The sequence below is a fragment of the Catharus ustulatus genome, chromosome 6 (assembly GCF_009819885.2).
Source record: "Catharus ustulatus isolate bCatUst1 chromosome 6, bCatUst1.pri.v2, whole genome shotgun sequence".
NCBI classification, from domain to species: domain Eukaryota; kingdom Metazoa; phylum Chordata; class Aves; order Passeriformes; family Turdidae; genus Catharus; species Catharus ustulatus.
This window is the reverse complement of record NC_046226.1, coordinates 24,256,217-24,278,119: the sequence shown is the minus strand read 5'-3', so window position 1 is coordinate 24,278,119 and position 21,903 is coordinate 24,256,217. Positions and strand designations below refer to the sequence as shown.

Sequence of the window (21,903 nt, the reverse complement as noted above, 5' to 3'; positions counted from 1 at the left end):
AAGGAGTAAGAAACCTAGTTTTGACATATGAAGGCTTGTGTTCCAAGCTCCTGCAGGTGAACTTAGAATGCAAAAGACTAACTTGACATTGCCATCTCTTCAGGAAATATAAAGAAACAACAAAGGTAAAATTCCTGTTGGGATTATGCAAGTTCAAAGTAATTTCACGATAGTTTGTAAATGCAAAAGAATATTAAGATCATCTTTATTTCCTAACAATTACGAATGGCTTCAGTTTGAATCCCTTCATCCTGGTATCACTAATAAAGATTACTGCTGAAAATACAGGCAGACAATAAACCCCATTTTTATCTCTTCCTAAGAAAGGAGAAAAATCAGGGGTGCTTTTCTACAGCTCTGCTCAAGGTATGGGCTTTCACCACACACTCCTGCTTTACTGGACTGCCTGTAATTTCCAAAATAGAAAGATTCTAGCCATCTGTTTTAAGTACACTGAGTTCTTCCCTGAACACAAGCCACACCCAGTGAGTAGACTTCAGGCTATATGAAAAAAATCAGACCCAGAACATTCTAACAATGGACAGCCATTGCTAAGAGCCAGCCCTGGTGCAACTGCAGTGAGTGAAAGGGCTGCACATCTCCCTGCTGTAGAGAAGTGGGCTACTTCTCCTGCTCCTCATCTTACCTTTCAAGATTAAGTCAATTAAAGCAGAAAACAGGTTAGACCAAACAGATTAAAAACACGTCTATACAGAGAAACAAACCGGTTACTTTCCAACTGTTACCCATAAAATGCAGTAGCTTGCAGAGATAAAAATACTATTCTGCACCTGTTTAAACTAGAGGACACAGAATTTGCTTTATTTGTTTCTGGCTTTTTCTACGTGACTTCCTGAAATCTTGAACCCTTTACAACCAAACTTCAGGTTCAGATGCTGCTGAGCAATCACCATCAGATTTATCTGCTACATAAACCTCCCTCCTGAGGCCGAGCCCTGAAAAACACCAAGAAAGTCCCAGTATTTCACTCTACTGGAACATAAAAAGCTGGAACTGTATTTAAATTATCTTTATTACCCACAGCATCTCTTCAGTCTGATAGCAAATTATCTTGCTTACCAAATCGAGATCTAGGAAACTGCTTGAACAAGCAGTGCGGTTTTCACATTTGGCAGCAGTTTGGGCTATCGTAACATGAAGTTCAGGAGCTCAAATGAAGTCCGTGCTTGGCACGCACACACTGACCAGCCACTCTGACAAGCCTCACAGCACAGTCAGCCATTGCAGGGCACAGCAGCTCTCCAACAGCTGACCAGACATCTGCAGCTTTCATTCAGAAGGCACAACTGTGTACTCTGAGTACAGATAAAACGTCAAACTGAAGCATTGCAGGTATTCATATTCTATTTAATAGTGGGACACCAAAGAAGTACTACACATTTTTCTTGAGCACATTAGATTTTGATTTAAGCAATTGCAATTGATGCAGTAATTTCTCAAAAATAGTCTTCTATATTCTACAATCCACAGTTTACTGTATCAGTCTAATAGGTCATATAATAATATACTGTTTGTGCTAACTGGTCTGATCTTTAGCAAAGCATCCTTCCCATTCCTCCACCACCCCAAAAATGTTGACAAAATTCAGCCAAATTAAAAAAAGTTGTGTGACTTATTTTAGATTTTTCTGCTGACCTAAACACAATGGGAGCTACTAGTTATACACATCTTATGAACGATGTTGCATTTTAATTCTAAAAATCTTCATGCTGTCAACAATAAAGTATTTTATACAGCGATCAATTTTTAATGCTTTATTCATTGATTAAAAGAATATAACATTTAACATAAACCATACAACATCAGTCATCAATTCAAACATTCAGCTGGTTTCCTTACATTTTCTGTCAGGATTTTTTTTTAGTCTGATCACATTTATAAGATAAAATCTCACCACATCTGGCATATACACACACTGTGCCAGTGGATTCACTCTACTGATGTACATATAAAATCCGCATGGTATGTGCTCACTGGAGACAAAACAGCGCACACCTGTCAAAAGGTCATTTTAATATAAGATGGTAAAACCATTTGTAAAACACATATAAACTTTTTCCATAAATAGAATCATATCTGGACATCTGTTGCATAAATTGTGTTTTCCAAAGCTTACAATATAGCAGCCAGGTCTCAGCACTGCTGGGCACCCACGTTGGCCACTTACTTTATTATTGCAGACTGTCCTTTAAACATTAAATGCACAACATTCGTACCACTTAAAACTGGGGTCAGGTGGAAGTCTCACAGAGACCACGTCTGTACCGCGGTTGCCCTGAAACAGTTACATCGGCTTCTAAAGCCTCTCAGATATAACAAGATTTTAAAACATACTTCATGGAATGTTCTTCATGCATCATAGCAGCTCATACCTGTGATAGAACAAGCTTTATATTTGTTTCCTTTCCTTCCTTTACATTCACTATTCACAGTGAAACAGGTGCATGTTTGTTAAGAGTTCTGAGGTTGCTGACTGAGCCACAGCACAGCTGTGTACCACAGGTCGAAATTCGACCTTATATATTACAATCTAGCAGTATCTGGCTGGCCAAAAGTTGGCCTGCCCCTGCCAGCATGTGGGCACTTCTTCGTTTTTAATCTATTCTTTGGCAGCTGACACAGGCGCTGACAGAGAAAATCCAGTGACTTGGTTGTTAGGGATTTCACGACTAATGTTTGTTTGCAGGTGTAGACCTTTGTATTGAATTCTTCACTGTTATGCGTTTACCTCACCGGAGCGCACATTTCTTGCTTTTTTCCTTTAAACTTTGGCCCAAAGCTAACTTTTAAGGATGATGACAGAACATGAGAACAAACAAGGAGGAGTTCGCAAAGAATCCAAAAGACTACAGCTTTATGGAGTGAATCTGTAAGTGCAGGAACCTGAACGCTAGTGTTTCACACCGCCGCTTAGCAGCTAAGGAAAGCCGAGAATGGAGTTAAGCCATGCTGCAGAATCCACGTATGAAATCAAGCAAGGTAAGAGTCTTACAGTGAACAGCCCTGGATAGACTTCTCGTCCCTTAAGCCTATTAAGTAGCATGCTACTGGATTAAGCACACAATGACAGCAGAGAAATCCACTGGGCTATGGATATGGGTATTAAAAACAGTTGGCTCCCGAGCACAGGACTCCAATATAATAGCAAAATAATTCAAAATGCAGTTACTCAATTAAAGTAAAGTTAGCCGGCAACCTCAGACAGCCTTTGGCTGTATCTTTGCAAGGTTTGGTAGACAAGTCCATTAACCGTGAAAACCCTAAACACTGCCACTTTCAGCTTCTAAACCAATATCCAACTACGTTCTTTGATCAAGAAGTAGAATACACATATATAATTCTATATAGCTAATACTGATTAAACACAGCACAAAAGGGGTTAATTCACACTACCGAAAAAACATAATAGGACCCTACTTGCATATGTAACCACAGGAATTGTAAATAAGGAGCTAAATGCCTTCACTGAAGCTTTGCATCTCTCTGTAAAAATGACGGGTTGGCTCAGTGAAGACACTGAGCAGCTCTATGTCCATGACAGCATGCCAAGGGCGACCCAATCCGAGAGAAACTTGCTCAATGAAATTGTGTACTGGATCCACATCCTGATCAGCCAGTTCTCCTTGGTCAAATTCAATGCTTTCTTCTGTGACTTCCAGTACTTTCAGATCAGAGCCACGAAGACGAGCAATTGCTATAAGATTATGAGCCCAGACTGTGTAACCTACGGGGAAAGAAAAACAATGTCACTCTGTCATTTTCTTACTCTAGTACTTAATACCAGACCATCCTAGTATCTCTCACAACCTCTCATGTTCCATCTGGCAGAATTCCCCTAGGGCATGGTGGGGGCTTTTCTGGTTTCAAGTAGTGAATCCCCCATTTTACACTCTGAATAAGAAAGCATAAAACTATTTCAGATAGTTTCATCAAGTTTTTCTAGATCTTTTTCTCCTACTTGCAGAGCAGTGGACTACTGTAAGTTGTAGATAAAATTTCAAACCTCCTGTGATCTACTCTGTAGTAAAATTGGAATTAAAAGAGTGAGTTACCAATAAACAGAATGCATAAAAGGACTGCTTTAAAACTCTGCTTATGCTAGAAATAAAGATTTGCTTTCATTGCTTTAGAAAGTAGACATTAAAAAAAAAAAACCCAAACAAAAAACAAGCCACCACTAAACAAACAAAATCAGCATGCACATAAACCAGAAGCCTCTGCAGCCTCCTCAGGTCACCCCAGTATGTGCGTATATATTATATATATATATATATATATATACACACATTTATAACACGAAGTCATAAAAATCTGTGTGGCAGTATCCTTCCCCTAAGGAGGAAGAAACAAATAAAAAAGGTTTTTGTTCTCACAGACGGACCATGCTTTTTATTCACAGTGCCAGATCATCCTACTATGAGTATCCTACTGTCTCCATCCCAATGGCCAAACACTCTTTACACATTTTCTTTGTTCTGCAAGAATGTATTAACATCTTCCTTCCTCTGGCTCCTGGACATGCTACTTTGGTGGAAAGATGATGACTTCCCACAAAAGAAAATCTTGAGGTAACCTATAATAAGGTGTCCTCAGCATATGTTTTCCCCTTCCTTTTCTGGTCAGTGACAAGTGGCACCAAAACTAGATGTAAATCAAAGCATTTTCAAAAGCCAACTAATACCAGAAGAGGAAACATACACAAAAACACACACACAAAAGCCTGAGAAGCAGTGGAAACTGAAGAATAACCACTTTGGGAGACAGAAGAAGAAACCAGAGCACTTTGAGCAAACTATGGCTCTGAAGGAAACTTCACTGTATAATATGACAAGTGGAGCCAGAAAACATTACATGGTAAACCTCAGGGAATCCAAGCATGAGGCTAATGAGATGCTGTACTGAGGTATCACAGCATTCTGGATATTTCTTCCTAATAATGTTCCATCTACAGTTACTACTTGTTTGCGGTATAGTACTACAGAAGTTATGTCCATAGTTGAGGAAAGATCAGGAGGCATTTACAAGCAGCTTAGCTAGCTTCTGCTTCAAGAAGGGGAAAAGAAAGGTAAAGAATGTGAATCCCAATGTAACAGCAAGATGATACTTGGTCATTATCTCACACGAATCTCCCACAGCAGACACAGCATCTCTCCAGACAAAGGTTATGTAGCAACAACCATTTGGTAGACAGAAGTGCAAAGGATGTTTGCCTTCCCAGTGCTCTGCACAGACTAATACCTTCTACTGAATAGACATGTACTGATATTAAATGATACCTACACCAGGCTTAAGTTCAGATGTTTCACCAGCTTAATATATTAGAGGACTCTTCGGCAGCAGGAGGATAATTTAAGGTAACACAAATAAAACAAAACTTTTAAACGTCCTCAAACGTGTATCAAAATTTTAGAAGAAACTGCTAAAATCCACACCTAGACTGGTAGAGTCATGTACCAGTACCCAAAATCCAAAATTTGTCTCACCTGGAAACTACTAAGGAGAGACAGCTGAATTGATCACGCCTCTCCTGCCCCAGCAATGATTTTTTCAGTAAAATACCACATTTGGGAAAAAAAAAACAAAAACAAATACAGCAGGACCTTCTGACTTCAACTGATGGAAATCTGAATGTCCACTTCCTGCTGCTGAAGGTCTCCTGTTTGTACTGAACAACTGGAGATTTACTCCCCCAAGCAGTCTGAGGAAACACATTTATTCTTGTGCAACACAATACAGTCATCACTTAACTCCTTCAGGCATGAGCAGACTTGGTCTTGGTAAGCTGATTTCAGCACAAATGAAAAAACATTATTCTGCATTATTTCAGTTTTGGATGCCTTAAAACTTGCCAGACTGTTCCAATTTCTACCACCAAGTGCTCTATTGATGACAGAACTGAATAAATTCTAAAAGCTATTTGCTACCATACGGCAAATAAATAGGTGGGATAAACCTAGCTCTGGTATCACTGGTGAAACCAACACACTGAGACAACCCCCTCCACACATTTTCAGCCTTCATCTGCTGGTAGTCTTAACAAAATGGCAACAAATTTCTTCTTCTCAGCTTTGGGGCACTTAACTCTTGGTATTTACAAATAGGAAACAAAACCCTCTAATCTTGCCAGCATATGAGCTCACACAAAAACAGCAAATGTTTTCAGTTCACATACACATTAACCAATCACTTAATGGAACTTGCACAGTGCAGACCACTTGTAGGATAAGCCTCCTGGAACAGTCACTTCTTAAGTTATCCTCATTTCTGTGAGGAGTTTAATAAAATCCTACATGACTTCTCAACAGAAGTTAGTAGATACAAGCATGTTTAAAACTCATATACAATGAACACCTTCAACAACAGCATGTATAGCAATGGTGCATGCAGCAGCCTTTTGAATAACATGCCACTGAAACACACTATGATTAGAAAGGCTGAAGGCTTGTAAGCATTTAAAAGCCCCATCCTATGCCCGTGCAATGTGTTACCTACCATGAACAGCAAGGAGAGACAGTCTTGTGCACCTCCAGGCTAATAAGACAAGTGGATCTTCATTCCGGTTGTCACTGAGATCTGGGAAGGCAGACATATCTATCACATCATTCATTAGTATAAAATGAGTGAGGAACTTGTCATACTGCCTGGATATGAGGTCAACAACAGCCCCTGAAACATAAGTGACATAGCTGTCAAAGTGAATCCTCTCTAGGGGGATACTGGGCTTAAGAATCCTTAACATATCATCACTCTTGACATCAAAAGCCATTATATAGACCCGAAGATTAGTGCTGTTGCGAGTCAGAGCCTGCCAATTCTCATCTTTTGGCATATTGTCCAATGACTTGTGCATTATGGAAACACTGTGGACCAGCAGAGACAGTCGATGCAAAGGCACATGGTTGCTGTCAGCCAGGACTCTTGCCATTTCAGCTGTAAAATCACAGAAATCCAAAGCGAGCGAACGCAGATTCACAAAGCGCTCCAATTCAACCGCGGTGATAAGAGTGGTATTACCAGGGATGTGGTTGTCCAATAAACTCAGATGTTCCATGGTGTTGGCTATGGGGTTTGATAAGGAGGACAATGATGTGGGAGTTACTATTTGCAGCATTAACCCACAAGACAGCCATTTCAATTGCCTGCTATTGCCTAATATCTCTTCAAACAGCTGTTGGATTCTGTAAGTAAACAAAAGAGACAATGCTCCTATTAAACACAGTTTAGTCTTACCAACTGCATACCATTCAATTGTTTTATTCAAAAATTTTTCTTTCAAGATTATTATGAACTTATTCTGATACACCCACCCCTTCTACCTCCTTTTTTTTAATGAATAAATGTTATTTAGGTTATTTTGTTCAAGAAGGCAACAGAAGTATTTTAAATTTTCAATATGAAATTCAAATAGTACAGTCACACTTTAAAACTTTCTCTATGTAAGTATTTTTCCAGTCTTCATTCCAAAGTTGTAAAGGCCCAAAAGAGTCCTCCTACCCAAATGACAAGTGTTCTTTTAGCATATTAGACACATGTGCAGGTAAGTATTTGATCTCAAGCCCGGGTCAGCATTACAGAGAAGCAGCTGAGCCAGGCTGTGACAGTCCCATAAAACATCAAGAAATAAGATCCAGTACAAAAATAGCAGAAATTTTTGTTCCCCTGTTCTGTTTTCACAGAACACTTATTCTTTTATTGCGATGAAGATCTGTATACTTTATATGTCTAAGCAAAAAAAAATCACAAAATTTTTATCCTCATCCATGTACCTTTTATAGAGATAATGTTCAGGCAAAATTAAAGGTTTAATCCAGCATCCTGACTGACAGCAGAGAAACACTAGCACCTTAAGGTGACAAAACAAGGGAAGCACATAGGGACAGTTAACAAATATCTCTCTAGTTTCCAAGACTTTGTAACTCAGTTCTGAGCAGAGGTGGCTTTATACATTTTGCAGCTCTCAGAGACTTCACTTCTACAAATTCATCCAGGTCCCTCCCTCAGCACAGTCAGTGTTTAGCAATTGTAACACCCAATAATAAAGAACTTTGCAGTGTGATTACCCCCTCTCACTGCTTGCTCTGAACCCATCACCTACTACCTTTGATGCCCCATAACTCTTGCTGTAATAAAGTTAAAAGATCAGTCCTCATTCATCCTCTCTTGGCAAATCCTTATTCATTCCCCCCTTGCCTATAATGTACTTTCTTCCTTCTCTTCTGACGGTATTAGGTTTGCAAAGCCTGATTTCACCCAAATGCAAAAGCTGGTGTGGTTACTGTATTTATTTTACACCTCAGCTCCTAAGGTTTTGCCTAAGATAGTCATGAGGTAAAAAGACTTCAATATTTATTTTAAATTGAGGACTCACAACTGTGACACAAATGAAATAGTTTTAAACAGTATGTAAGACTCACAGACAGCGTAGTTTTTCTATTTCATTTCTAAATTCATTGAGAGTTAAGATGAACCTTATTTGATCCTGTCAATGTGTGTTTCATCATTATTCTTGCCAATGCTTAAATTGAAGGCAGATTATCTTGCAATCCCCCAAAGAAAAGATTCCACCACAGCAATCTTAAATTTCTTCCAAAGACTCTTCCCTCCTCCCATACACATCTACAAAAGGAGTTGTAATGGTTGCAGCAATGGTAGAATTTATTTTGTAATAGCCCAGGTAATCAATCTTAATATTGCTTTTAATATTTTACAGAACTGCTGAAGACAAACAAATTTTGAGGTGTTCAGTAGAATACTACCATCTATATGTCTCACTGCACTAAAAATCTGTTTAAATTGCCATTCTCATACACCTTAATCATGGGAGCTTAGAAGAATATTGTTTCAGTACCTGCAAAATTCAATAAAAAGAAATATGACACAACTCTGCAGTTCTCAGGTAGCTTTTCTCTCCAGTGGGAACTGCAGTAAGAAACTTTTTAAAAGAGAGAGATTGATTTAATGCAATCTGCACATCAGCTTTTTAGTGCAAGGTATTTACACAAGAATTTAGATTTGCTGGTGTGCTGCTAGTCTAATGACCTGTAGGTCCTAAGAAAACTTTTTCCAGTTTTTAGCCAGTAAGAGATCAAACATGTCAATACAGAATATTTAACAGCAATAATTTCTGAATTGTTTTTAATACAAAAGGCAGAAAGCACTACATAAGATAGAAATAATTAATTTTAACATAGTTCAAATAATTTTTTAAACACCCGAGCAGGATTGATTTTTTTCCTCCCCTGCAAATTCTTATGCACATTCCATTTTTCATAAACAGATTGCATCTAACTGGCGTTTGCAAAAATAGCCTGAACTGCATTCTAGAAAATTAGACACATGAATTCTTGGAAATTACCACCTACTTTATTACCATATTAATTTTACTTCAACTGCCCAGCAGGTACTACAACATTTATGCTAACTTAACACAATTATTTCAAAGCTCACTTATAAAACTGAAGTTGGAGCATGCAACAGAAAATACAGGCAGAACTCACTCAGCACAGGCCAAAAAGCAACACAGCTTACTAATGTGTCAACAAGTGTCATCAGCCCCCTTTGCTCCCTGCAGGCAGTAATTATGGGATAGTCACCACTGACCTGTAACCTACAAATTATTATACTGGAACAAACAATTTTAAAAATAATTTTTTAAAAAACATACTTTCACAATTAATGCCCCGAATGGTGTTTTCACCCAGAGGACAGACTAAAGCCTGACCAGACAGGCACAGTTCATTTTTAAGCTCCCAAACCAGTCTTAACCAGGACTGAAGCACATCCATGGTCCTGGACAGGAAGCAAACATACTACTAAGGTCCATATGGAGGCCATTTGTTTCATTAAATACTATCAATCAAAGATTTTCTTTAGTAACAGAGGCTAAACTGGTTCTTTTGGAAACCAAACTATCTAAACCACGCGGATCAATCATGAGAAGTAGATTTCAGAAAGCCAAAATTTTAAACAACTACCCTTTGTTCAGCTCAAGACAAATGAACTGTTTATACTGAGTTTCCCAACACTAAGAAAGAGAGCTGTAAAGAGAAGTTTAGAAAGTAACCAGGGACATACATGCTGTACAGAAAAGGAATAAGCATTACAAACTCATGCAGATGACTGCAAAAGTATATTTTTGAAAACATGCTCCAAAGCTTCCTCTGCCTCAGGACAACCCTTAGTCTTAAACCCGAGGAAGCATCCTAATGACTGTAATAGCTGACATTCCACCCATAGTCTGTTACACCCAGCTCAAAGCCACATTTCCCCTGACTGCTTTTAATTGCAGGAAGTTTCTGAAACAGCTAGTAAAGCTTATCACCACAGAGGTTCCAAAAATCCTCAGCTACCACTAACACTGTCTCCAAAGGTTGCTTATACCTTTCACTGTTAGTTATCAGCAAAGTTTTACAACTTATTGATGCAAACCCCAAGTGCAAAACACAAGGCCAAGCAGCAATAAAGATTTACTTTCTGAACTAAGTCTGCTACTAGTTCTCAAACTTCATACAACTAAATGAAACACTATCAGTTTCCCTTTAATTTAGACAAGGACTAGCAGGTCCTGAATAACTTGTTCTATTCTAGGAAAGAACCAAACAACAATAAAACCCTCCTCCAAAAAAATAAAAAACCCAAACAAGCAAACCACCACCCCCAAAATCCAAACAAATAACCCACAACAAACAAAAACACACAAAAAACCAACACCAAAATTAACTGAACCAAAAGAAGTAGCGTTTATTTGCTCATTCAAAAATGTGCAAAGGTTAATACTCATCAAATGATAAGACTAACATCAAGTTAGATAATTAATTCTGAATTTTGGTTTATGGCTCCAAAATGTGAATACTTCCTTGAAGAAATGGTTAACCATGCACTCAACTGAGTAAACATCTGCTCAGATGGCTCCCTTCAAGCCTCTTTGCAAAGATTTGATTATATATTTATATTTTCACGAAGGGTATCAAATAAAGGAGCTTTTACCAAATGAGTCTTTACCTGCACACAGCACTACAGTACATACATTAGACAGAATCACAAATTGCTCCAAGTTCTGCATTGGAAACGTAACAGATGACAAAGACACAGCATGTGACTCACAGTTGTATTCACACTGGTTTGTAAATTTAGGTCAGGACCAAACATTCAATTTGATGACTGCATTCACATGTATCCATCGATCTGATAATATACCTACACTGTTCTAAAAATCACTCAAAACAAAAAATAGTAAAGACCTCAAGTGGCTCTACTTATTGCACTCCCCAGCTACTGGGCAAAAGATGTCTAAATAGACACAAATTAAAATTATGGTATTCAGGTTTTATTGTATCAAAAGTTTTAGCAGTACTGCTAAAATAGTTAAAATTCAGCATCATTCCCTCTGTGGTAATTTATTCCAGAAGTCAGTAGCTCTTCATACTGTATACAACCTTTTCCAAAGAAGAAAAAAAAAACTATTTTGATTTTAAGCATTCAAGGACTGTCCTATAACATAATTATGGCAAGCTAAAATGCAAGTCTGAACTAAACAAGCACATTGAGAGCTGTGATCTTTCAGGAATTCTGCAAATACGTAACCTAGTTTTCAGATGCAATTTGAAATAAGTTGTAGCAGTTCCTTGTTTCAACAGTTTCTCTGTTTCTCTCTAAAGTTTCAAGCAAACTTGAAAGAGAACATTAAAAAAAACATGTTTTCAACTCTTGTGAAATACAAGAGATTACTTCCTTTTCTAATTTTTTTTCATCTACAGTAATAGTAAGAGGTGTTGGTAAGAGTCCCTCATCCCTCCTACCCTTTTGTGGCCTTAACATAATATTGTTTCTAGAACACAATGAGAAGAGGAAAGAAAGGATTCTCACCCTGCTAAAAATGGAGGGGAAAAAAACAACAAAAATACAACAGCCAGCAGACTACTTCATGTAAATAGCAGGAACAAGAATTTAGATTTTCACCCTGTAAAAAAACTCAAAAGCTTCTCAGTCATGTATTTCATGAATTTCTGTGTTCTGTTAACTATTTTTATTATTTTACTGTATTTGGTAATTTATAAATATAACTTACTGTTTAATCTTCTTGCCATCAGGGTCAACCTTGCCAAGGTAGGTATTTGATATAGTTCCATGTTGCTGCAGAATGCTTATATCCCCAAAGAGACTTAACTTCTGGAGGTTCCTAGGAAACAACAAAATAAAAAGGAATTTGTACACAAAACTAAAATGGTGAGGGAAATCATTCTGGATAAGACAAATGCAGGCAATAAACCCCAGTATTACCCCACTGAACACATAGCCTGTGGAACTACAGAAAATGAGACTGAAGTATAAAGGGGAAGAGGACTACATGAAATGCTGAAACCAAGTGTAAGACCAAATACAGTTTTTCAGTCAGCACAGGAGTATGTTCAGCAGGCCTACAGCACCACAAAGAAAACTTAGGAGGGGTTTCACACTATTTTTAATCCTTGGAACATGTGTGTTAAGTGTCACAGATGAAAACATCAAATATTTACTCCTTTTAACACTGCATTTGAGCAACCACAAACAGCCCTGCCTGAGCACTTACATCAGATGGGTTACAAATGGGAGCTCAAACCTGCCTCAATCAAGGCATCACAAACCTCAGACAAGAAAAGCAAAAGCTCCCCATACCCTAAGCAGCGTTGAATTTCTGTTATATCAAAGCAGGGGAAGCTCTTCTAATATTCTCCATCAGTAAGGGACAGTGGCCCACCATGATATGCTATTTGAACTTTTAGAAGGGATACCTAAAAAGAAGTGAAAGAAGAACCTCTGAGTTGATGCTTATCATGACACAGTGCACTAGACACTCACTTTTCCTTTCCCTAGTTCAGTTCCCTGACTTGCATCTTTTCTGTTCCTAAAACAGATCAAGAAAGAGGTATGGAAATGACTGCAGTTTTAAAGTAGCTGTATAGCATTTACTATTAAGATTATTATTATTATTGTAGCTGAATAAGTTTTGGGTCAACAGCTCTTTTATTTATATATGCTGCAAATTAGATTTACCCCAAACATGCAAGGGCTAGTCTGCAATTGATAATTAACAAGGTAGAAACTCCAGTTTCACCACAAATGGACACGTAAGTTAAATTAATCCTAAACAGCAGATGCCAATTAACCTGTAGCTCACAATTAAATGAGTTACCATAAATCCTTATTTCTTCTGGCTTACAAAGCATATGCTAGTATTTCAAATCAGCCTTGAGGAAAATGCAACACAATTACCATACTCAAAGCATAGGAAAGCTCTGGTACACTTCACTACCTCCACAGTACAACCTGATATTCTACTAAGAGGAGGGGGGTGGGCAAGGAAAGGATTAAGTAGCCACGTTTTACATTTTTAGTAGGTATGAGTTGCAGTCTACAATTGTTATCTACCATAAATCATAATTTACCTGTTTTGAAGTCCCTGTATTAAAAAACAGCACATTGATCACCTGAAATCTATCCATTGTTGCACCTGCTACTTTTTTTCTATAGGAAAACTACAATTTAGCAGCAAGATTCATGAGCTTCATATAGAATCTGACAAATACTGGAGTCAAATACCTAGAATTTACAACTGTGTCTGAAATTCTAGCCATTTAATATTTCATATTTTAAATGCAGGCCTATTGTACTGATGATACACTCTAATAAACTGAGCCTTAGAATATGACCAATATTCTAAAAATCTCACTAAGACACAGCCTGATCATTCTGAAGAACAAGCTTGGCAGGGAAATCTAAAACACCTGCACACCCAACTGAGAGTATTTTGGGCTCTTTTTTCCTCAAAAGCTCTAAGAGATAGTCTGATGTGACAGGGAAGTAGCAGGAACCTCCACCTGGTGTGAAAAGTACTGTTCACAGCCCATGCTTTAAATAAGCCTTTATCTTTTGATCTTGGTGACTTATTTGTGAGTCAAGAGCCAAAATGCAGTCTTCAGAACAGTTTTCAATCACCTGCATATTCACATCAAACCCAGGTCTTGGTTTGTGCCTCTCATACCGCCAGCCAATGCTACAGTAGGATGTAGGCATTAAGAGGACCACTAAAGCACAGGACGCATGGAACACTAATTACTAACACCCTACACATTTTTATTTCATCTTTTTAACTGCCATTTCATATAGTGGAGACAAATGGAAAGTTCTCCGCCTGAAAACAACCAATGACAATATCTAATTATTTTTCTATTCACAGAACAGTTATTACCATCAACAAATCTGATCACAGTTCAACACAATCTTAGATTTTTGCTACTATTTGGAGTGTTATACAACTCCATGACATTCAGCTCACTGCTCATCTTTACTTGAGAGAGTCAGTAAAATGACTGCTATTTAAATATAATTATTTAAAAGTTACTTATCTTTTGCTAAAAGTCATAAAGGCATCTTAATCCTGTGTAGTGTCCATACCTATAGCTGGGGGAAACCTTGTGTTTTGGAAGGATTTCTAAAGCATTTAATTTTCCACTAGCTCAGAAAGTGCACTAGAAATAGCAAGCTTCTTACTAGGCTCCATCTTTAGTTTTGGTTGGTCTTTTTTAATACCCAGTTAAAAAAAGGCACAAAATGTCCTTGCTTACATTCAAGGCGAACAAAGTGGTAAGGCACATATTGTATTACTATACTAGTTTCTGCCAGTTTCAGCTGCCCATTCAGACCAATAGAAAACGGTCATTAGCAAACATCAAAAACAGATGCAGTCTACTGTTTTGAGGAATTGACCAATTTTTGTTAACTCCAAGAGATACCATACAAGATACCACAGTTTTATAGTAAGGTGCATTTTTGTTTCCATAGCAAAGATCAAACAAGTCACACAATTTAACACGCAGCAGAGGAAAAGGGGGGGTGAGGGTGTATCACTACCTTCCTATCTTCCTTTGTAAGCAAGGAAGGAGAAAATGAAACTATACTTTGCTATCTTAGAGTTATATAAAAGAAGAGGATTTTCCTACAGAATGATCACCAGGTGCTTATTAGCTGTTGTATGCATGTAAATGCAAACAAAGTTTGTAGCACTCCCACCCTGCCTTCTAGAACTTCGTTTTGAAAGATCAAGAAGGTGCACATCATGAGGATTTAAGAAACATTACACCCACCCACACCCTTTTTCTCAGTATTAAGTAGAACATCAGCTTTTAAACAGTTATATGCTTTGTTACTTTGATATATTTGCTGTCATAAAGATAAAAGCTTATGGAAAAGTTACAGATCACTACAAATGCTACTTTAGTACCTTTTAATTAAATAAATGATAAATTTAGATAGAGCTCATCAAGGTCCCAATTCTATTATTCCCAGTATTTTGGGAGTAATATGCTACCACCCACAAAACAACTTGAGCTCTGCTTCAAATATGAGACAGACATTGAATGTAGCTTTTTGGATGGTAATCGGCTAGCAGCAGGAGTATTTGTCAAAAAATTTTCAGTTGTTTTTAAAACAAGTTACAGACAAGTTGCTATTTCCTTAACTCCATCAGAACTGGCAAAGGTCATTCCAAAATATTTCTCTAGCAACTTAACACACAGATTTGCTTAGAAACTAGCAATCTTGCTGTACAGAAAATGCTCTTAGTTGGAAAACCACACATCATTCTCCTCTAGCCAAGAGAGCATTTAGAAATTTCATTACTTTTAGTAATTACTTTTCTTAGGTCCTGCAGTATTGTAAATCCTCAAGGAAATCCGTAGCCATTTAAAGTAAATTATTTTTCTTGCAAAGAGGAAGGTTGCTACTGTGTTGCTTAATAAAAAATTTAAAACCCCACAACATTGCAGTTAAGAAACAGCATCACAAAAGCAGATTTCTTCCTTTTCAATTCTGAAGTGTAAGATGGAACATTTTTTGAATTTATCTGCCAAAAAGCTATCATAGGGCTGAAAGGAATTATGAAAGATTGTCCTGTTCTAAACTTAATTCCAAAAGGAATGCATTTACAGTGATCCAGCCACTGGAGAAGTTAAAAATTTCCATTTCCATTATTCTGGAAATTACAATAGCTATCTTGTGTACATTGAAATACAGTGAAAACAAGAAGGAATTATTTAAAATCCTTAAGAAAAGCAGAGAAATTAATTAATAATTATGGCCTTCAATCCCTACAACAAAACTAAGCATCAGGTAGGTGACAACGCCTCCGATTTCGACATTAGGTGGTGACAGTAAGAAATAAGCAGCAATTTGGTATATGTTAATACTCCTTCTCACCTCTTTTCAATCTCAAAAACCTACTTAAAGAACTAAAACCCAGTGTTCTACCTGAAAACTAATTAGTTATACGTAGTTACTATGCAAGGAAAAAAAAAAAACAAAAACCCTCAAATACCAAAATAAATTAAAAACCTAGTGTGTTCAAGGGGAAAAAATGAGTCTATTCTGAAAGTAAAAAGTCACGTGTTTAATGTAAATTATGCCACTCTTCCTCCAGTTTTTAAAACGCTCGTTAAAAAAAGCCTGCTGTAATAACCAGGTACCCTGTGTTCCCCAGTCACACATCATTCATTTGAAACCAACAGAGCAGCATATAAACGATTTAGAGAGAGCAACAAAGTACAGCAATGCAAAATCCTATCAAAGTTGGTAACTTTTCATCCCTGTCTTACCAGCAAAATTATACTAATCTACCAGAGAACAGGCACTGGAGAAACAACTACTTCTGCTCAGTATTTTGCTGCAGTCCTGAGTCACATTGTGCATACTGAATCTGTAAAATGAACTTCAGAAAGCAAGTGTCCTTGTACAGATATCAGAGAAGGCCATGGAGAATTTTCCAAAAGAAAAAGTGCATCAAAAGCCTTCTGACATCAGAGTTAATTTTGACAGCCTGGTATTTCACTCAGGAAAGAAAGAAACAATTTAGTTTTCTAACAACGCCCCCATGCAACATCTCCTGTACTTATTTTAAGATGCCAAGCCCACGTCACGATATTTGTCTCAGATCAAACAATCACCACAATCACTTCAACATTTTTTCCTCTTATAATACTAGCTGGATTTCCCACAAATTCAACAGTGAAGTGAAAGCTCCTGAAATGCACGAGAAGACCAATCAAGACAGATGATCACGATTTGCACACCAAGGATTCACAGGGCAAGAAATAAATTAAGATAAAGGTGAGCTGGGACTACCGAGCTGTTTTCTCAAGGGAGGTCTGTAACTCTCAGCCATCGCAGCTGCACCACAGGAAGTATCTGCTGAGCGCAACAGAGCAGAGGAACTGAAAGTGAGACTTCACACACCACGTCTGCATTCATCTCAAACCAACGAGGAACTGCATTTAAAGTTATCTTGCTACAATTCAAAATAAAGACACAAGGAAGGCCTCAAGCTCTGAAATCGAAGGGGGCGGTAACAAGATCATGACTCAGTCGCAGACAGTTTTCTAAAGGCCATCCACAAGGTTTAATTCATCCTGAAGATTCCCTGAAACACTTGCAGTTTTTCTTCCCTTGGTAGGTGAAGCTATATGCACACCGAGGGAAAATAATATTAACTATTTCCTATCCTAAAACCTGCGTGGGTTGCTTTCCTGTCTTACATGCTGACTAGAGGCCATATATTAGGATATATTATTATTATTATCTTATTATCTCTATCACACCCACATACAGTGAAGAGAATGTGAGTATTTTTGTGTTAAAGACCTCAAAGCTGAGGAAATTATCTAACCTGCCAAAGTAAGTGTGTGAAAAACACATCTTAAATACAAACCACAGGAAAATATTTCTGTAATTTAAATTCAATTAGGCCAAGAAAGTCCTTTTTTCCAATAAACAAAAGAGCACATAACCTCCTCAAACCTCAGATTAGTAGGTGAGAGCTGGCATGAAAGCTCAGCTTTTCTACCTTAGAGCTGGAAAGACGGAGGTATTTTATTGGGGCAGTAACTCAGAACGCCAGAGCTGTAATTTTAAACCCCCTTTACTAATTTCTCATGACATACATTTTTCAAGCGTACAAAAGGTCTAAAGTCTGTCCGTAGTAAGGCTTATTTTAAGTGAGAAAGCTGTCTCGTTATGCAGTAAATTCCAACTCCTGGCTCTCACTTGCTCCGTTTGAGCTGCATTCCTCACTTCCATCCAAAAGACGAAGAACTTTTAATTACTGCAGCTGTATTTGTTTTGTGTATTGACCAGCCGCTCGCCAACTGAATGTCAGAGCGTTTATACTCCTCATCAAACTACACTCCAAGACAAAAATTTGGTAGTTTGGAGCGGCGCGTCCCCGTTTCTGCCCAACTCACAGACTCACACGCACCCCGAGAGCGGCTCCGAGCGCAGCCCCAGCACGAACCGGCCGGCGCCGGCTCGGGCGTTGTTTCCGCCCGCACAAACCGGCGGGACGCGGCCCTGCGCGGCTCGGGGCTCCGCCTGCCCCGCGCCCGGCACCGCCGCTCCCCTGCCGGTACCTGTTGTTGCGGACGCTGCTCAGGACGCACAGCACCAGCTCCAGGTAAGTCCTCAGCAGGTCGAGCCAGCGGGGGCTCAGCGGCGGCGGCGCCTCCCCGTCCCCCGCCACCGCGGCGCCCTCGCCCGCCGCCGCCCCGCCGCCGCCGGTGGGGTAGTTGTCGGCGGCGAACTGTACGCGGAGCTCACGGACGAACCAGCCGCACTTGCGCATGAGGAACTCGAGGCGCGGGCGCTCGGCGGGCGAGACGCGGAGGCTGAGGCGGAGGCGCGGCCAGAGCGCCGGGTAGAAGAGGCACTCCCGCCAGTGCGAGCAAGCGGCCGAGGCCCGCAGCCGGTCGGGGGCCGCCAGGAAGGAGAAAATGTGGACCACCAGCTCGCTGGGCAGGGAGCCGGCGCCCACCGCCTCCCCGCACACCGACATCCCTGGCGCCGGCCCCAGCCCCGCGGCGGCGGCCCCGGGCGGCGGCCCCGGCCTGGCCTGCGGCTCCTGCGACACAAACAACAACATCAATGACACGGCGCGGGGGGGCGGGCGCCGGCCGGGACGCGCCTGCTGCCGGGACGCACCACCCGCGCCGCTTGCGGGGGGGGGAGGCGAAGGGGCGGAGCGGCCGCTACCACTGCCCGGCAGAGCGGGGAGAGGTGGGCCGGAACCACCCAGCCCTGAGGGCAGCGTGTGAAGGAAGTCACCGCCGGCGCCGCGCTCTGTTTCTGCGGGGCGGCGAGAGCCGCCGCGGCGGAGGGAGGAAGGTTCACCCCGCGGGGAGAATGGAACGCGCCGGCGGTGGACTGGGAGGCGGAGCCGGCGCGCCCGCCCCGCGGGGGACGTTGGCCGTTCACCCCCCCCGTGCCGGCGGCGCGGCCCCCCCGCTCTCCGCCCCTCCGGCGGCTCCCAACGCAGTGCGGCGGAGGCTCCTGCCCTGGGCGCGGCCCGGGACCGCGCTCCCTGCGGGCTCTACGGTGGGAGCGCCGGCCGCGGCCGGGGACAGGCGCGGGACGGCCCCTGCTGGGCGCGCCTGCCCCGCGCGGTCGGTGTTTAGGAAAACTTGGGAAGGGTGTCTGGTGATGTGTGGTGGCGGCGGCGCGGAGGCCTGTCTGGGACCGCACGTACGCCTTTGAGCCAGCAAAATTACCTCAGCAGCATTCCTGCTGCTGCCGCGGGAAACGCGCTGACTGCGCAGGAAAGGTGGAGCGCGGCAGAGTCCGACATGTGACAGAACCGGGTGCGAGCCTGGAGGGATATAGGAGAAAATGCTCCAAATCTTAGTACTCACTTTCTTAAATCGCTCCCGCTTTTATAACACTCGTGCCAACATCCAGCTGTAGGTGTGTAAAGGTGACTTCTGTGCATACAGAGTTTTGAGAGAATTTAAAAGTTTGTTAGATGCTGATGCTGTAAAGGCTGAAAAACAAAGTGATGGTAATTGCAGACATTTTTGTAATGAAAAAAAAACTTATCAAAATAAAATTGAATACTGCCAGTATCTTGGAATAATGGATACAGTTTCTATAACAACTTTATATCTGAGTGTTCAGAAATGTATGCACGAAATATTAAAAAGATGTGCTAATAGAAATGAAGTCTAGACTCCTCTGTGTAAGGAGTAGGCACACATTGTAACCAGATTCATTAACAACCAAATCTAAACCACCACTCTCCCTTTACTCCATGATTAGCCATTTTTGCTGTCTCACAGCAGGGGTAAAAAAACAGGATCACTTATCTTTTCTTGAATCTGGTCCTGGGGGAAATGTGTCTTCCATTTCTCCTTGACTGGAGAGAAGGAGCCTGTAGAGGCAGAAGTTATTGTTAAAGTAAGACTATAGGAAATTCCCAGTCAGCCAGTTCTCATCAGGGACCGGTGCTGCTTCACACGCCTGCACAAGTGATTTGAACCAGCATAAACAACTCAGGTAAGTGCTGTGTTACTCCCACTGCAGATTCCACCAAAATTCCCCAGGCAGTCAAGATGCAAGTTCTGAAGCAGCCAAACTCATCTGGCCTAGAAGGATGCAAATGAAAGGAACTTATGCGCCTACATGTCTCCATATTTTAATATCTACTTACTCAACGATTCCCCATTGCTGAGCTGGTGATGAGTCAAAGGACTTCTAAGATTACTGAGTATCTTAATGTAAAACAGCATCAAGCTTTATGATTCAGTTCCTCTGGATTACCAAAGTAGCATCAAGAAGAGTTAGTAGTTCTGCATTTATGGTTACTTTTGTTGGATATTGGATCAGCAATACAATGGCATGCTGCATTAGGGAAACTTTCCTGTCTGACCATCCAGGAGCTACTCTGGCAGTCATGCTCTCACCACCTAAATTGACTGAAACCCTTTCCCAGTGGGCAGCTCCAGTGAGCCTGACTCTCCACAGCCCCTTGCTAAAAAGTCAGACAAGGTTTCCTTACCATCTCAATGCTAGGTTTCCCATGGCAGAGTCTCAGTGGTCCCAATCCTTAAAATAATTCAGTCTTGGTGTAAAAACTAAGTAACAGCTTGAGCTGGGACCCTGAACAAAGGAAACTCTGGGTTTTTATACCCTCAGTCTAAGCATGGGAATGTTTGGGGGTCCTTGGCTCCTGCCATGTCTCTGTCTGGTCACCTGGTTGGGTCACAGGTCCCTATCAAAGGGTATGTAGCTCAATGGACTCGACTCCAGCCATCCAGAGCTCAGTCCGCATCTTACACTGCAGCTGTAAACCAAGCTACCTGCACTGAACAGATTCCTCAGTGGTACAGTGAAATGGTCTTTTACTGTTACTATTGCACGGCCATTTAAGGAGCTCCAGCTTTTTGGGATTGTGTTAAAAAATTCAGTCTCAGGAGCTATTACTTTCAGTATTGTAGGCTTGAATAAATGAAGCTGTCTAAAGCTTCAGGCCACCACAACTATGGCTGAGTGGTCCAACGTTATAATTGCCAGACTTTCTAGGTTCCCTGATACAATCCATCTGCAGGGCCAGTATGGCACTGAGCAGCCCAGTCTCCAAGGCTGTTGATTCTGGGTGTTGAATCAGTTTTCTCTGCCTTGTTCAACAGAAATGTGCTTCAGCTTCACTGAAAATTGGTTTCACAGTGCAGGCTATTGTTAGTATTGATGCAATGCCTGCAAGCTGATGGGATAATTACCTCAGAAAAAGATCTACATCTAACTTGCTTGCAGACTTTATGAGTTACCAGGTGGCTCCAGAATGTAGTTGGTCAATAGTCGTTTTGCTGAAGCACTAGGCTGTCAGTATGACTCCAGTGCTTTGCCCTCCATGAAGCCACTCACCGCACAGTTAAAGCTGAGGGAGAGAACTATGAATCTTTATGCTGCAAATCAAATTTTTCAAATGTTCTGTAAGGCAGTGAAGCCATATTGTACATCTTGGAAGGGCTGGAAAAAAGAAACCATTCCAAAGTAATTCAAGGTAGGAGATGACAGCCATTTACCAGG

The 21,903-nt window shown here is 40.7% G+C and overlaps 1 protein-coding gene across 1 annotated transcript; it reads right to left on the bottom strand.

Annotated features, from left to right (window-relative positions):
- Positions 1-1,760: 1,760 nt before the first annotated feature.
- Positions 1,761-18,964, bottom strand: FBXO33 (F-box protein 33). The gene is made up of 4 exons (XM_033062867.2): positions 18,456-18,964; positions 12,089-12,199; positions 6,514-7,199; positions 1,761-3,745 (listed from the first exon to the last, which is right to left on the bottom strand). The coding sequence occupies exons 1-4, from the start codon at positions 18,962-18,964 to the stop codon at positions 3,474-3,476; spliced, it is 1,578 nt and encodes a 525-aa protein (XP_032918758.1). The 3' UTR covers positions 1,761-3,473.
- Between the last annotated feature and the right edge of the window lie 2,939 nt (positions 18,965-21,903).

What these genes read in the sequence shown, in the direction of transcription:
- FBXO33 (XM_033062867.2), bottom strand. Translation starts at nt 18,964, where the DNA reads ATGTTGTTGTTTGTGTCGCAGGAGCCGCAGGCCAGGCCGGGGCCGCCG. An exon ending in GATGGCAAGAAGATTAAACA is followed by an intron (nt 7,200 to 12,088) that starts GTAAGTTATATT and finishes GTTTACTTACAG; the next exon opens with AATCCAACAGCTGTTTGAAG. An exon ending in GTCTCTCCTTGCTGTTCATG is followed by an intron (nt 3,746 to 6,513) that starts GTAGGTAACACA and finishes CTTTCCCCGTAG; the next exon opens with GTTACACAGTCTGGGCTCAT.